This window comes from Micromys minutus (assembly GCF_963924665.1).
Source record: "Micromys minutus genome assembly, chromosome: 18".
Taxonomy (NCBI): domain Eukaryota; kingdom Metazoa; phylum Chordata; class Mammalia; order Rodentia; family Muridae; genus Micromys; species Micromys minutus.
Window position 1 is genome coordinate 30,937,138 of NC_137953.1, and position 18,005 is coordinate 30,955,142.

The 18,005-nt window shown below is 37.4% G+C and overlaps 1 protein-coding gene across 5 annotated transcripts in view; it reads right to left on the reverse strand.

The window, feature by feature from the left end:
* Positions 1-747: 747 nt before the first annotated feature.
* PALS2 (protein associated with LIN7 2, MAGUK p55 family member) overlaps positions 748-18,005 on the reverse strand; it is a 79,650-nt gene continuing 62,392 nt past the window's right edge. For all 5 annotated transcript variants that reach the window (XM_080932460.1, XM_080932459.1, XM_080932463.1 and 2 more), the window contains exons 11-13: positions 8,154-8,356; positions 6,421-6,549; positions 748-5,351 (exon numbers count right to left, since the gene is read on the reverse strand). In XM_080932460.1, the coding sequence (XP_080788586.1) occupies positions 5,175-5,351; positions 6,421-6,549; positions 8,154-8,356 (509 nt within the window). In that variant the 3' untranslated portion in view covers positions 748-5,174. The remainder of the gene's footprint in view (positions 5,352-6,420; positions 6,550-8,153; positions 8,357-18,005) is intronic.

Below are 18,005 nucleotides of genomic sequence, written 5' to 3' on the forward strand. Positions count from 1 at the left end.
TAAAGACAACTATTTCTGAGTTTTGAAATGAAAACTGGACTACTGCTCAGTAATGGAGTATGCTCTGCATATGCAAAGCCCTGGGTTTAAGACCCAAAACATCTTTGCTCTATGGTAGTAAGAGTACTTATTAAAGAGCCGCAGCTTTATATATGAGAAATATTCAGCTTCCAAGTTATAAGTGGCATTTATCTTAACTACTGATGTGTTAAAAACAAAGTATGAAAAAATTGGCCATTCTGACCTGTGTCCTGACTCTGCTTGTTATCCCAGCACAGGTCACTAGCCACAAGCCAGTAAGCAATCAGAAAGAGGAAGAGGTATTTTCTAGGTTTTGGGGTGCACTTATTGGATCTCACGGTATTTTTTAATGATGATAAAGATGCATACGAAGCTTCGCACTATGGGTAAAGTCCAGGCCGCTGTGTCAACTTTAGCTTCAGAGTGTTAAGATCAGTCTACTCTGATGTAAGTATGCCAGAGGATTTCAACTGCTTCCCCTTAGTGAATGGCCTGACTAACAAGGAACTTGGAACAGGACTCTAATGGGACTCCTGGATTGGGACCACTGAAAGGCAGACCAGATTGTCTTCCAGACTGCAGCTACATCAGGGGCTCTCTTAACCCTGGGGATGGATTCCTCAGCAGTTCACCATCTGCTATTTCACCTCAGAATGAGGACTTTACAGGGACTGAAGGAGAAGCAACCTCAGGTAAGAGAACACATTTAATAAGTAGTCTCAAAGTCTCATTATCACAGCACAATCAGTTACTCCTTAGAGTTTAAAATGAAGACAAGTATAACCTTAGCCCTACTTAATATGTAGAATGTAAAGGGAGATAAAATGTTATCAAAATCACAGGCAGAAGTAGCATCTTAGTCACCAGAAGCAGTACAACTATTTTTACTTTTATCACATGAGATTATTTTGAAGACATTCTTGTGTCTTATGCCTAAATGGTACAAACCAATTGTGCTTCCCTTAGAAAAGAGCATCATTCTCTCACTTTTCCCCTCCAAAGACAAGCTTTCTCTGTATAACAGTTCTGGCTACCCCAGAACTCAATCTGTAGACCAGGCTGGCCTTGAACTCACAGAGCTCCACCTGCCTCTTACTCCCAAGTGCATGTGCCACCAGCACCTGGACAGTCTCTCTCTCTTTTTTGTTTTTTTAGTTCACTAAGGATGTGTGATTCTTTGCATTTTTCAAAAGTCACTCTAGGATTCAAAGTAACAAGATGGAAATATGACAAGTATTTTTAAAAGAATATAACTTTAAAAGTTTAAAATAAAAATACAATTTAAAAATAACCTTACCTTAAAAAACTAGAGAATTATCTTCTTCATGTGTATCACATATACTTACAAAAAGACCAATATGATGCTGAATTTTCCATCAAATGTATTCTTAAAAACATCTGTGTATATTCAGTTATATACAATAATCTCATTATTTAAAATACTAAATTTCTCCCAAGAATTCCAAATACATTACAGATGTAGTAAGAATTCTCACAGAAAATTTCTTGGAACAAGAGGAGAGCAGGCACTGTAATATTTAAGTCTAAACCGTAGCACAATCTCACTGGAAAGTTTAAATATTTCCCAAGAGGCCTCCATGCAAAAAAAAAAAAAAAAAAAAAAACCACCAAAAACTTGTTTTATCTAAAGAAAAATTAAATTCTAATAATAAATGACAATTTTCTGAGCTTAGTTTCTCTAATAAATGAATTATTCAGAAATATTGTATGTCAGCTCCAAGATGGAGCCAAAGCCTTTTAAGAGAACCTCATATAGGGCCAGAATCTCTATGAATCTGAAAGTAAAGATCTTAGTACACTAGCTGTAACGTGGGCAAATCTAACTTTATTAGTCATGAATTTTGGAAGAATGTTACGTATTATACACACAGCTTTGTGTGTGTATATGGATATATACATGTTTTTACAGAATGAACTATTTATGTACATTTTCAGAATTGCCTTTTTCTTATTTAGTATAAAGATTAGTTACTATGGAGGTAGGACCCTCAACCCTGTAATTCTGTAAAATGGAGGACTGTTTCAAACTTTTTACATTTTCAGTTTAACTGTTTAAAATAATTATATAACTAATTTGGTGGCCTTGACAATTAACTTCAATCACTGAATCATGATTTTATATATATAAGTACTGTTTTGAAGTTAGGACCATTTTTTACGTTGCTGGGATATCACTCGTGTTAGGTACGTACTCTACCAATCATAGCGCTGGGCCCTTGTCTGTCACCCAGGCTGAATCCCGGCCTGCACCCCTCCTACTTCAGCCTCCTAGCTGCCTGTATTACTAGGCCTGGCCTGGCCATCTGATCAGCACTTTGGCCAGATTAGTACCTGGTCATAAAAAATTCCTGCTACTGGATCTTACTGCTATCTTGAGCTATTTTCTAAATAAGTTTTAACTTTGTCATTTTATAGGATGTGTTTTACAACTTTTTATAAATTACCAGACTCTAGAATCTCAGGTTTAGTCCTATTTGGTTTATGATGATTCAGAAAGCTATGGTCAGCGATTGTATCAAGTCAGACAAAACAAACACTTTTGCTGTATTTGACACTGGATATTAACAAAAAAAAAAAGAAAGAAAGAAAGAAAGAAATAGAGACTGTAGAGTAAAATCACTGTGATAATGAAGATGAAAATTCTACTGTAGGACATTAAGTATAGTCCATTGGCTGAGGTTAAAGACTTGTTCAGAGACATCATTTCTACAGGCATTTGCACATTTGAAAAAAAAATACACGTAACCATTAGTTATAAAGAAATAACCATACCCTGCATGATGAATGTGGACACTCATCTTTTAGTATACTTATGGTACACATGTCTTCCCAAAGCACATGCATGTGTGTATATATTTTTTACCTATTACCAATTAATAAACACCATTGTGTCCTTTCATTTTCAGTAAAGCAATTATAAATGATCTGTTATGTTAGAGACTTCCCATGAGAGAAGTATAAATTTCCTAGTTAACATTACCTAGGAAGACTCTTCATGTGAGGCATGATGGTTTCTATAGACTCAGATGGGAACTTGAGTTTCAAATTTGGTGATTTTTCACTGAGAAACAGTTGTATTTTCTTAATAATGGCATCTATACTATTGTAAGTCAAACTATCATATCATCTCCATTAGGAGAAACCTAATGTGGTTATGTTGATGAATCACGAGTACCAGTTATAACAGAAACAATGTTAAGTACAGATGATACTCCAGACATTATGCATTTTTATATTTAACATATGTAAGTATTGTTTCTGTTGGACCCAGATGGTAGAAATATTGTGTGGATAGACTGCTCTGCTGACATCATTTTCCCAAGACAGCTTAGAAAGGCTTCATGAGACAGCATGAAGGTACTCCGGGGGATACAGCACATTTCCTGAGAGCACACAACTGAACTTTCTCTCCATACTTACATTACAGTGTGTTGAAACACTAAGTTACAAGGAGTCATGTAAATATTGTGCTCTGACTCATGTTGCTTTGAGAATCCATAAATTTTAACAAATACATGTAGTTTACAAGATTAGTAAGTGTATGATCCATTTTATAACAATCTTTCCAAAAAAAGAAAAATAATTTATATTTTGGCTATGAAATTCTAGAATTAAAATTAGAATTAGAATTCTGCAGATTACAAATTATTAACAATATGGTAACTTAGGTGTTTTATTATGAAATGTATAATATTGCTTCATGTAGATGGATGTAGAAGTCTGACGAGGGGAAAGCCAAAATCAGAAGTCAGGTGTCTAGAGCCTGTCACCAAAGACACTCATTTATATTTAAGCACCAAACTTTTAAAGTATGACTCTTCTGTGAAAAGCTGGCAGCAATATAAACTAAGGTTAACTAGTTCAGTGATGAGCTGCATCACTAAGTGTCAATGTTTATGGAAGAACATGTACCATTCAAGAATCCTAGAGGAGGGTATCAACCACGGTGAACATGGGAATCAGTACACTGTGTCTGCAGCTAAAGGACATGGTTCCTAATCTTAAGAAAAATGTATACTTTTTAACAGAAATCTGAAGAGTATATACTATTATTTAGTATATATTACATAAAGAATGTTAGGTGTGTGTATATATGAATAGCTGGCAATTATTTCCAAATCTTGTAAACTGTTCAATAGACTTGTTTTTTGATGAAACAGAGAACAAATACTCTAACAAATTACTTCCTGTCTCAGAAATCACATCTGATGATTAACAAACAGCTTGCAGCTTAGAGACATCTTTAAATATCACAAACATTTGCAGAGGCATATTTTTGCTGACTATTCTTAAAAAACCAAACTGAAGTAATAGGTTTGAAATTTTGTATTTGAAAATAAGTGAACGTTCTCTCAGTTGAGTCACTTTGCAGGATAAGGCACTCCCCGTGTACATGACCATGCTTCCACCCAAGCTTCCAGAACTGACATGCAACATCAGTCAGCATCAGCACATCACTGCGACAAACAAAAAGAATAATCCCATAGAGAGTGCAAGCTATTGCTCTTCATCGTAGTCACTAGAGAGAGGGGGTCGGGAGCTCATTTAGCTGTACAAATAAGAATGAGCAGCCATACTCTGGAATAAGAGGTGGCCCTGAACAGATAGATTAATATAGTAGTGAACTAGCTATAGCACTGATATTTAAATTCTGCTTCTGTAAGGAGTTTGATGAAGGTCAATAACTACTGTTTTTGTCTAACAAGAGAATAACTGACCCTTCACTAACCACTTACAAGAATGACAGCATTACAAAACTATTTCAAGTATCATTATCACAGTGAAAATGTGAGATCAGTGTTGGAGAGAATGATCTGAAAACTCCTTTGATGAAAAGGGTAAGGGCATTAAATCAAATTTACAAAATGCTTCAACGCATTTCCTTATGTGGTATGAATAGAAAGGTTTTATCCATAAAAAGTTAGAAAAATTAAGAGAAATTATATATTAGTATACCTTCCAAACCACAAATATATAAAAATTCCACCTAGTGCACTGTTATTTCAATCTACACAATAAAAATGCCTAGATGCAGCAGACGCCTCTACCTCCGCATGTGCTCTCCCAGCAGAAGGTTTACTTGTTGAGTCACTGTTTTAAAGTTTTATTTAACTGTTAACCTTATTGAATCATCAGTACACCCAGCTAATTGGGACCCACTGTGGCTCCATCCTCAGTTTCTCAATGGCAGTTTGTAGTTTCTCAAAGGCTTTGTCTAGATTGTCATTTACGATGATCAAATCAAAGTAGTGGTTGTATGCTCTCTGAATCCGGGCACTTTCATCCACTGTTTTCTTCAAGTCTGAGTCCTGTGAAGTTTAAAAAAGAGAAGTTTGCATGGTAATCAATACTCACTTGTTCAGATCTAAAGTGAGTTAAGAAATGAGGGGGTTGGATATTTGTTGGAACTTAGATGCCAGTTCTTAAAAATCTATACTATACAGTGCTGAAGGAGGTATTACCAGGTGTCTGTTCCTGCGGCAATCTTCCCATCTACTTCCATGGCTGATGAGTATCCTGAGCATTCTGATTTGCTGGCAGTAGAGTGAAATTCCTAACACTATTAAGGTGAGCCTAAGACAAGACAAGTTGATTTCCAGCTAACTTCTATATATCTTCTATGGCCTGTCTAAATCCTGGATCCCCACTTGTACTGGCTGTCAACTCAAAGCCAGTTTGCTCCCTGTCACTTAGAAAGAATCATAATAGTGTGATCTGAAGACTCTAAGCTGTGCCAAAACACACACCCATAGACTTTAGCTTTATTTCTGTGAGACTGTTGTTTGTATCGAATCAAGTACTACTAAATGTTTGGAACAACACAGGAGTGGAGCACGTAAGCTTTTCATACACCCCACTGTACCTTCCTTCACATGAATTCTACAAGGATAAACTGGGATCCTACTAATGTTTGCAAAGTTTCTGAATCAGTAGATAAGAATAAAACACAAAGGGCTCCTGCTTTTTGGTAGAAAAGACAGATGAAGAACAAATACACTATTTGCAACTTGTAGGTACTTTAGAAGAAAGCATACTTAGGAACAAAGACTTTTAAAAGATCAACTTTAGACAGAGTGATTAGAAGACTCTGAGTAAATGACAGTTACATTGAGAAAGAAGGAAGCAAGAAATATACAGGGTAGAAGGGAAGACTGGAGTGTACATATTCCAGCACTGATTCTTTTCATTTTATAAACAAAAATTGTTTCTGTTTTAAATTAAGGAACAAAAGGATTAAAAAACCAATATTGTTCACAATCCTAAACATGCTGTAAGTGAATTTTCATATTGTAGTACTTTTACATAGAGCGGTGACTTCCTCAGCATGATTAGGTGGGATTAAGCATACTCAAGAGAAAAGGAAAAATAGCACCCTACCGTCAAAAGCTTGGTGGTGATTCCTGCATCCACCACAGCCTTGTGCATGGCACGCAAGGTCTCTAGCTCTGGAGCAGCAATAAATACCACATAAGGCATGAATTCAGAGGTCCTCAACACTTTCAGTGCCTGTGCAAAGAGTAATTATAAACCAGTTTATATAATGTTAGAATGTGGAGTGTGCTGGTCCTCAGTTATGAACTGAAGTATATCTGTCTCTTCATAAGGTTAAGGACATAATTTCCTGCCTGGGCTCCCTGTCCTAACTCCACACAGCACTTCTCTAAAACACCAACCCATTTATTTTGTTGTAAAATCAAGTGTTATTGCTCTTTTTTTCCTCTTAAAGGTATAAAATTTAGTGATGCTGATACATAATCTGTTAATTGTAGAATTCTTAGTACTGAATATTCAGACTACCAAATACCGTGCAACACCTACAAACAAAAATGACTTCATCGAAAAGCTGACAAGATTTTAAGAAACAGTAATAAAAAAGCTAAATTAACGCATTATCAAACTGCCTTTTCAATAGTTATGTTTGTACTGATAAATACTATTCTTGCCCTTGATCAGAGAAGTGCCTTTTGTAGTGAACAGTGGTGAATACGGAAGGACTCATGGCTACACTAGGTGCTGAGAGTAAGTCACGGATGGACGGATCAATGCAGCCTTAAACATCCCCTAATATACCATCCCTTCTGAGGTCCAGGGGACACTGCAGAAGAAAGGACATGTAAGGGCCAGAAGATAGCAGGAAGGGCTTTGAAGTGCTATCTTCTGAGCAATACACAGCGACTACAGCTACGAAAACAACAGCTGTGGAGGACCTGACTGGGTCTGCACAGGAAGAGCTCATCCACAGCCAGGGTGGGAGGGCTCAGGACCTCATGCCTCACTAAATTATTTGCTACTGATAGATTCCAGGAGTAGGGGAGTCATTGTCTCTAATTGTGCTCCCACAGAGCTCTAGTGAATAGTTCTAATCCAATGTTCACACAGATGGCCCTGGCTAAACTAAAGGAGTTGTAAAACTAAGCCAAAAGTCAGGAATCTGGGAATGCCACTACTGGTAGGAATAGGAGGTGGGAAAGCTGATGGGGATGGGAGGGAGATAAAAGAAGGTGTAGGAAAGGGAGGAGGTTGAATACGTTGTTCACATGTAAGAAACTCTCAAAGGGCAAAATTAATAAAAGTTCAAGAATCTACATAAAATTGTTCCATCTCTGTAAAAAAAAAACAATTAAAAAAAAGAGAGGAAACTTCTGTTCTACATACTTGTACTTAAGCCATACAGAAATGACTAAAAAGATACGCACCTCTCTAAGTAGAAATGTGCAGTTGGGTGAATGTACAGGGTGAGAAAGCCAAGCAAGACAGCCATGAATGAGAGGGAAGTGGATGCTCTGTTCTGCGTCTGCGCAGTGGAAGGGGAATGGTTTAACCGTGCTCTGATCTTATACCCTTGGGTTTTAAGTTTAACATTTCCCAATATAACAACTGGATGCTACTTGATCAAGTACATACTGCACTTCTTCAGGTTCAGTTACATGCTTTTACCCAAGCCTTGGTTGTCTGACATTTATTTATGTATCTAGTTATGAACTCATAATGAGTTGAGAAAAAGTCACATTTCTACCTTGATAAAGCACACTTCCCACAGCCTACTACACAGACAAAAACTCCCCAGGAAACAAAAAGGCAATAACAGCTTTGGAATCCACTCAACTCACTTGTGGATTGACATCCAAAATGCAAGTCCGTCCGGTTTGGACAACTTCGAGAATAGAGTCGATCTTGGTTCCATATAGGTTTCCTTCATATTCGCCATGCTCCAAATACTTTCCAGCTTTAATATCTGCCTCCATCTCTGATCGGGACACGAATTTATATGCTTGTCCATCCTTTTCGTCTTCTCTTGGCTTCCGGGAAGTAACTAGAATGAAATGAGGTTGAAAACTCGCACAAGGCAATTGTAAGTTGTAAAATGTAGACAATACACAGGGATAGTTTGGCATGTTTCACTTAGCACATGGTCTGTCTCCTGGTTTTGGAAATGAAGTTTTGGGTCACAGCCATGTATGTTTGTTTATCCATTGTCCAAGTTTACTTTTCCATCAAAATAGTAGTTATGGCACAAGCCATATAGCCCTTGAATAGGAGTGCTTGTTGGGATGGTTCCCAAAATAAACTTTACACCAAAAATGTGACTTTTAATTCATCTTGAAACTTTAAGCATACTCATGTAGAAGTCTTCATGCTACCTTTTCCTTATGAATGGAACTCTCCTTTTTATTGAAGATTCTATTATAGCTCTCCTTTCTGGCTAAACACCTCTTTCTTTTCTTTTTTGGCGTTTTGAGATAGGGTTTCTCTCTGTAGCTGTGGATCTCTTGGAACTCACTCTATAGACCAGGCTGGCCTCAAACTCTGAGATCCACTTGTCTCTGTCTTCTGAGTGTTTGTAATAAAAAGGCTCGTGCTACCACTGTCTGGCAGCTAAATATTTCTTCATTGATTACCCAGAGGTGAACAAAGCTCACCCAGTCTTAGTTGGATAGTAACTGTTTTCTCAAGTGCAATTCTGCCCATAATGAGGACATCCTCTTTACTGTTCCTCAAGACCTGAACTGCCTTTTGGTTTCCTGCTTTCTGACAGTCCCAAGTGTAGAATATTTGATTTTTATATTAGCCTCTCTACTCTGACCTATAGTTTCTAAATCAGAGTAAAATTTAAGACTGGCAAGATTATAAATTTCAGTAGTAAGTGTCCATCAACAATGAACAGCAGCTTTTAAAACAATATGGTACTTTAGTATATTTATATTCTTATATAAATAGAAGCTATTGATCACATATCCACAGAAGTTTACGGTATAGACATTTTGAAGTCTTAGTTGGACAGTAAGGAACATAAGATGTATCCAGACTGTCGTGTGACCAGTCAGTCAGTATGTCGTCTATTTCCAGAGTCTTTTCATCATTCCAACCTGAATCCCTTAAGTGACTCCTCCTCCTATTATGGTAATTCCCCTCCTGACCCATCTTAACAGTTATGAAGCAGTACCCGGTGGTTTTTAGGTTTCCCCAGTGATTAAGAATGTTGAGCATGTTTTCATGTATTTATTTGTAATCTGAATGTCTATCGAAGCCCTTTGTCCATTTTTGAATTAGGCTTCTTGTTTAATTCTGAACTTATACAGAAACTTTGGTGACCTAGTGGGAAAGACTCATGATGGTGATTCATTTATCATAGGCATCCTGTTACTACAGAAACCTGTTTTAGGTAGTAGGTCAAAGAACAAAATACATACAAGATCTGTTTTCTTGTAAGATATACTCTAATAAGCAGACAGTAAAAATGGAAGAATCTTACACCAAATGATCAGTAGAATTCACAGACTGTACCAGCAACCACCAGGTAACTGAAGACACTACATTAAGTTGAATGGTTAGGTGAGGTTTCTGAGGTTTTCCTCGAATAGAAAGTACACTTCAAGTGTGTGAAAATATAAGAGGTGAGTATTTCAGGCGGCCAGCCAAGCTGGGCACCAAAGGCATGAGTAATACCCTACAGTGAAGACTAGAATATCAAGTGGGAATAGTATGTAGAGTTTATCTTAAGGTGACTGTGATTCTTTAAGCACAAAATCAGCATTAGAAACTTTTGAATGCTTTTCTTAAGTGTATAAACAGAACACTTAATGGAATTTTAACTTTACTCTCAGACTTCATTTGAATCCTAAACAGATGCTAGCATATTAAAGATGTAGTCTATCTTTTGCAGTTTACCAGAACACAGTCCTGGTCCTGGGCCATCTACTAAACATTACTATCTCATGTGGATCTAAAAAGGAGCCAAATGAGTTCTGAAACATAGGTTTAAGGAGGAATGCATTATTTTCCTTTTCCACATAGTAAACTTATTTTCCCAGAAGAATGCTTAAGTGAAGTGGCAATTTCTAGTTCTCTGGAAAGTCAGTTATGTCAAATGACATTTCGCTAGGGCACACAGGTCAAAGGATGTCTTGCTGAATAAAGCAAACACGTGAGTGAATGTTTTCCTGTAGTACACATAGGTGAAAGGATGCTTGGATATAGAACATACACTTGATGGCGAGTATAAATGACCCCACAAACAGTGGGAGACAAGCACTGAGCCTTGGTTTGGTTTGCTCTGTCTCGCTATTCTTCACTATATGATATGCATGTATTGGTTCGCCTTACATTGTTGAGCTCAACTGTGATAACCCTGACATTGAGAGGAACTCACCAAAGAACTGCTCAGTGAGGTTCCTGTGGCAGTTGCTGCTTCTGTGGCCTTGCTTCAGGCCGGTTGGTGAGCACGGTGGTTTCTTCAGGATTGAACTACAGCTGCCTGCTGTCTGCCTGGTGAAAGGACTGGACTGTAGCTGCTGGCTTGTGCCTGGTGTCTGCCTGCCTTAGACACCTGGTCTGTAGCTGCTGAGTCATATTTGGTGTTTGCTATGGGACTGAAAAGCTACCCAAGAAGATCAAGCTCACCTCCAAAGAACTATTACTGAACAGGTCTATCTACTTCCTCCATATCCAATTAACTTTTCATTTCCATTATCTCTGCTGGGTAGTGGATTAAAGGAGAGATCAAACCCTTATTAAAAGTAGGGTGCAAAATATGTATGCCTAGACTTAAGGCCCATGGTGACATGTCATAGCAGTGGTTTGTATTCCCACTGTTGGTAAAACAAATAGCACTTTTCCTCTAGGCTAATGCATGTGTGTATACTCATGTTCAAAAGCCAGCCAGCCTGTCTCCCTGAACTGTTCTGAAGGTACTCTGCACAGAAAGAGTAAACACAGTATCTGCCCCTCTGTATCTATGAGTTCTATGAGTACTGCATCTCTTGTTAGCTAACCATGGATGGGAAAATTCAGAAAAAACAAAATCTATCTGTACTGACTATGCACAGATTTTTATCCCTTGTCTTGTTCCTTAAGAAATATAGCCTAACATCTATTTATAAACCACTTAACATCATATGTAGGTATCATAAATAATTCAGATGATTTAAACATCCACAGAAGGTTTTGCATGGGTTATATGCAAAATTCTATAACTTGAAATATTCTTGGATTATAGTATTTTGGGGAGAAGAAGGGGATATAGTGTTGTTTCCTGGAACCAGCTGAGAAATGATTACAGAAGCTATGGTATAGAAGCTTGGGGCATGGTTCCAAGAGAATAATTAGAAATTATAATGTCCTTGGCCAGGAAAATTTTTAGTATAGAGATCCCCAATGATTCTTAAAAATAATAAAAATAAAAAGGCATTGGCATTTGGACATTCCAGACAAAGAACTCCAGCAAGCATGATCTCAGGCAACACTACGCTTTTCTACCTTTTTGGCACTCATTTCTTACAGCATAGCCCATAAGAAACTAAAGCAGCGAAGGACATAAACCAAGTGATAAAATAAGCCATTGAAGCCACTGTGCTGTAGATCAAGAGGAGCTGAGAGGAAATTGAGAACTAGATTCAAGGCTTCAGTTTTGATGGAAACTATCCTATTTTTGTTTTTAATCTTTAAAAATGAGATATGTTTAACAAAATGACAAATTATGAAAATGAAAGTAGCTAGAAAGCTATTGACTATTCTAGATGCCTGAAAGCAAGGAGGGGATAGGGAGAACAGAGCACCATGGCTTGATAAAAACCCAGTTCTTTCCTTCCTGAGCTCAATAATTCAACAAAGCAGTTTTTATTAGCTTGCAGAAATAATATGGGTCAGAACACTAGGAAATAAATCTTACCCGTGTACTCAAATAAGGTGGAGAGTAGACAGATTTTCCCCCAAATTTAGGCAAAGCTTTTATATTGTTCAGTTAATAACAGAAGCTTAAATCACTGGATCAAAGTTTGCTGAAAACAGCTGCAATGTTTGAAAGTATCTCTGAACAGGTTGCTTAAGTGTAAACTACAGATTTGCAGGGGAAAAACACTACCAAAGGCCATAGTCAATAACAGGACACAAAGACAAGGTACAATTCTCCTGATGCATATTTGAAGAATAATAATTTAAATATTTACAACAATGCATACCTGAACTTAAAGAGAAAACAGTGAGGCAAATTCAAAGAAAGGGAATGGCATAAAATGGAAAAAACGGATAGAACCATGTGCTGTTTATGAAGCAAATCATACTTAAAACACCAGGATGTTGGAAATAAAGGATGAAAGAGACAAACATGTAAGCAGTGATCCAGAGACAGCTGCACACTCACACCAGACCAGACAAACAGGGAGAGAAAAGTTATTGCTAGAAACAACAGAGAATATTTACAATGACCAAAAGTCATTTATAAGATGCTTCCAAACATATAAGCACCTAACAGTTGAATCTCCAAATATACGAAACAAAACAGAAACGAAGAGAGAGAGGCCAGCAAAAGAGTAGGAGACCTCAATGCTCCCAGTGATGGAGAAAACAGAAGACTACAGAGGGAATGAAGACCTGAGCAGCTACATAGAACACAATACAGCATTCCAGTCAGCAAGAGCAGACATTTTCCCTAGTGAACAAGATTAAGGAGCATGCTCCACGACAGCTTATATCTGAGGCTATAAGAAATTCCTAAGGAGTTAATGGGTATATGTTCTCTGGACACAGTGATGGAATTATCATCATGAACAGAAAATCTGGAAAAATAGAACGTGAAGTTTAATAATATACTCCAAAATTGGTCAAGTAAAAATAAAATCAAAAATAAGATTAGCTTGGTGACCTGCACAAAGCGAGACACAACTATTTAATCTCCTGCCAGACACCAGACATCGTCCCTTTGCCCCTTTTGGTGCGATGCTCTACAGGTCTCTGTAAAAAGTTCTTGCTGTCTTAGCAGCCAATCAACTTAGTTTATTTTTTTCTGGGTTTTTGTTTTGTTTTGTTTCCTTTCTAATTGAGGTGTGAAAAAATTCTAGATTCAGTTGGAGAACTGATGAAGAAACACAATTGTGATTTTTTTCAGTGATAAAATCTGCATATTTGTATTTCAATAATGTAGCTAAAAACTTGATATAAATTCCTTTTTCCCCCTTTTTGGCTTAATGAATATAATTTATTCAGTATGAAATCTTTATACTATATGTTCCACGTGTTAAGAATAAATGTACATTAAATCTTAAAAAAAAAAAAAAAGAAAGAGTAAGATTAGGAGGCACTTTGAGGTGAAGATGGAGCTGCTTGGGAGTGACCATTACTGAGTGCTAGGTGTTGGGTCTCTACTTTGATAGAGTACAGTCCAGCCATCATACCTGGGGAGGACTCTGAAGCCTTAGAAAAGTGTCTTAGCAGAGAAAAGTTATCAACATGAGGTAAGCTTCAAGAAGAAACATTAGATGGCTAATGAGGCCTATTGATAACTTCCATGGAAAGACTTAACAAAAAGCACCAAAACCAGTGGACTGCTAGTTTTCCCTTCACTTTTGCTTTTGGCCAGAAAGATCAGTGTCTAGCTCATCCCAGTGACTATTTTCATATTTGATTAGGAAGGAAGAAAGCTGCAAGAGGCAGTGTGTAAGAAGCTTGTTTCCAGAAAGACCCAACAAGCACTTTAAAGAGTTAAATGCAGATATTTGCACCCAACCAAAGGTCAGAAGCTGCTGACCCTGTGGTTGAATTAGGTAAAAGCTGGAAGAAGCTGAGGAGGAGGGTGACCCTGTAGAAGGACCTCTTAATTAACCTGGAACCCTGAGCTCTCTCAGACACTGGATCACCAACCAGGTAGCACACACCAGCTGATATGAGGCCCCCAACACATATTCAGTCATAGAAGATGCACCCAACCCTCAAGAGACTAGAATTGATTCCTGTTGTACAACTGTCTTATTCTCAGATTACATTTTAAGCTTCAGTGGCATCCGTGTGAAGAAAAAAATGTGTTTCATTACATTTATCTATTTCTAGAATTAAAGTGACCCTGAGATGAATGTAAACAAAAACATAAACCACAACAAAATTACAAGATGTTAAAAAGCAATATCTACTGAGAAATTTCTAACATAAATGTTTAGGTCTGTTAAAAGAAAATCTCCAGTGGATAACCTAACTTTCTACCTAGGATGACTATAGAAAAGATTATCCCAATCCCTAGGAGCAAACAAACAAACAAGATTAAATTTAAATTAATAAAATGTATGATAGAAAAAGCAGAAAATTAACAAAATTACAAAAAATTCTGAAAAGAACAAAACTGAAAAATATTTAAGAAGACAAAGAAAAAATTACTAAGTTCAGGAATGATAGAGGGGCCGTTACTAAGAACTGTGTAGAAATGCTGAAACAACAGAAATACTTGCACAACTATGTGAACATACTAAAAACAATTCAAAGTAACCAAACTGGGTGAAGAAAATGCTACATGGATTCCATCTGAATGAAGATGTTAAGGAAAAACAAAAACAAAAGTTTAGAAAGCAATAATTAAAGTAAAGAGAGATATGAAGTAGATGGATAAAGGAATGATGGCTACTCTGCATAGCTGTGCAAATGGAAGTGTACTAATGTTATCCTGCTTTCTGAGAATATATTTACTACTGTTACTGTTGAACCAGCTTTGTTAATATGACATATATTAACTCTGAAAAGATCAAATAGTTCAAAGGAGAAAAAAAATCCATTCAAACCAAAGTGACAAAAAGAATTGAAGGTGCTAAACAATGGGAGACTGCTCCTGGACAGACGAAGCAGCACTGTGAAAAATGGTTACAAACCGGAAGTAATGCAGAGTCAGTGTAATCCCACAAAACTTTCAATGATATTCTTCACAGAACTAGAAAACACAATTTACAGAGAGACAGAAAAGACTCTAGATGGCCAAAACCATTCTAAGCAGAAAGAACCAAGCAGGAAGTAGCACAGATGACTTGACTCTAAACTTACTAGAGAACCATGTTACACAGACATTATGGTACTGGCACAACAGGCCAAAGGAATATATACTACTGCCCCAGAAATAACCCCACAGCCATGAACACCTAACTTTTGATAAAGGTGTTAAGACACACACTGGAAAAAGGCTGTAGATGGTGCTTGTAAGAGTATCTAGCTGCCGAAGAATGAAAAATAATTCAAAGTAGACCACAGACATTAACTTAAAACGTGAGATGGTGAAATTGCTAGGGAAAACATAATGGAAACATTCTGAGATATAGGCATACTCTAGAATGTTCAGAAGGAAAAATTCTATAGTATAGTAAGTAGATCCAAAAATCTAAAAGTAGTTTAAATAATCTTTTTTTTTTTAAAAAAAAAAACCTGCATAACAAAGGAAATTGTCAGAAAAAAATAAGATAAAATCTTGCCAGATATACTTCAGATTATACATATAAAGAACTGTGAAAATTAAATACCAAAAAAAAAAAACCCAACCCAAACTGCCAACCAATAAATGTAATAATGAGGTAGATAATTTTCAAAACAAAACAAAACAAAACAAGTGACCAATAAATATTTTAACAGGTGTTTAATATTCTCAGTCATCAGAATAATGAAAAATAGAACTATTTTCAGACTCTATCCTGCCCAAGTCTGAGTGGTTACCATCAAGAGTATGATAGTAAAAGCTGGTGAGGATCTGAAGGAAGAGGAAGCCTTACAGTCGGTGGCTGTGCAAACTGGTGTAATCATGGCCATCCATGTGGAGGCTCTGCAAGAAACTTCAAATGTGACAGGAGATGCTTCAGCTGACAAGGTGCTCGTCAGAAAAATTGGTTTCTCAGCACCCACAAAAGCTGGGCACAGGGCATGAAGAGATGGCTCCATGATTAAGGGTGCCAGTCTCTCTTATAGATGACCTGGGTTCAATTCCCAGCACCATATCATGGCTCAAAACCATCCATGTATATAACTCTAGTTCTAAGAAATCTGATACCCTCTTCTCTTCTGGCTTCTGTGGACATCAGGCAAGCATGTGGTACACAGTTATAGATGAAGGAAAATGCCCATAATCAAACAAACAAAAAGGTGGGGCTTGTCTGGGAAGGTGTGGTGGGGACAGTGTGTTAACCAGCTGGATCCTTAGAGCTCCTTGGCCTTCAGCCTGTTCAAAACAATGGGCTCCATGTGCAATGAAAGACTGCTTCCAAAAAAAAAAAAAAAAAAAAAAAAAAAAAAGAAAAAGAAAAAAGGAAAGGAGGGCAATGAAAGAAGATATGCACCACGAAGCCCTGGCCTCTGCTTGCACATATACCCGAGGAGGACATATACCCACCCACACACTACCACTCCAAAAACAGAACTAGCACGTGATCCACGTATACCATTCATAGGTGTGTGCCCAAGGGACTGTCTATTATCAATGCTTATTGTTGTTCTAGTCAAATTTACAAGGGAAGGGAATCAAACCAGATGTCTAGCAACCGATGAGTGGGTAATGAAAATGTATATACACACACTAGAACTTTATTTGGTTCTGAAGAAAAATGGAATTGTGAAATTTCCAATAGTTAAGCTGAAGAGCTGGAAAATGAGGTAGTTCAAGCTAAGAAAAATACTGCATGTTCCTCACTTGCAGGTCCTAGTTTTGTGCTGTGTGTGTGTGTGGTGTGTGTTTTCTGTGGAAATGTGTAAGGACAGAGGTTAAGATACTAAAAAAGGGACAGAGTTATAAAACAAACCAGTGTAAAGAAGGAAGTGGAGAGGGTAATGAAACACACATGGTAAGAACATGGAAAGAGAACACCTTGTCAGAGGGTATGAGCACCGAGAAGGGACAGGGAGACGGAACAGTGGCAACCCAAACCAGACAGACATGAAAACACTGAAAGGAAGCCTCTTACTGAGTAAAACATAAAGTATTTTAAAAACTAAAATGAAGCTGGAGCCTAGAGATGGCTCACCAGTTAGCAGCACTTGCTGACCTTCCATAGGATCAGGGTTCAGTTCCCATTCTCACACCAGGCTGCTCACGCTGTCTATAAAGTTCAACTGGGGATTCTAGGGAGTGTCTTATGCCTCTGGTCTCTGTGGCAACTACACTTAGATGCACATACACAATACATACACAGTTAAACCTAATTAACAATAATATGAAAAAAAATCTTTTAAAAAACAGAGCCAAAATAAAGCTAATATAAACAAACACAATACTAAGATATCCCATAGACATTAAAATTAGCTTTGGGCAATGTGATTTTGTAGGACTAAAGAGTCCATAAGCATAAGTTGTATGGTTTGAGTATGAACTGCCAACTGGTGGTGCTATAGTGAAGGCTAGGGGAGCTCTAGGAACTGGCCCTTAAGAGAAAGCTGATGACTGGAGTAATGCCTAAGCTTATTCCTTATTCTGGATCCCTTATTCCCTGCTTCTGTCTACCATGAAGTGAAGAGCCTCCTGTTCCACATGCTACCATACTGTTCCATCCTACCATGAGTTCAAATACAAATAAAGGGATAATCGTTACAGAAGAAAATACCAAGAGCCAAGAAAGAACATGAATGCAAATAAATCCTCTTCTCTGAAGAGAGCCTGTGAGGCCATTTCCTTTGGCCTCTTAAAGAGGTCAAATGTGCAGCAGGTATCGTACATCAGCAATCACCTGAATGTT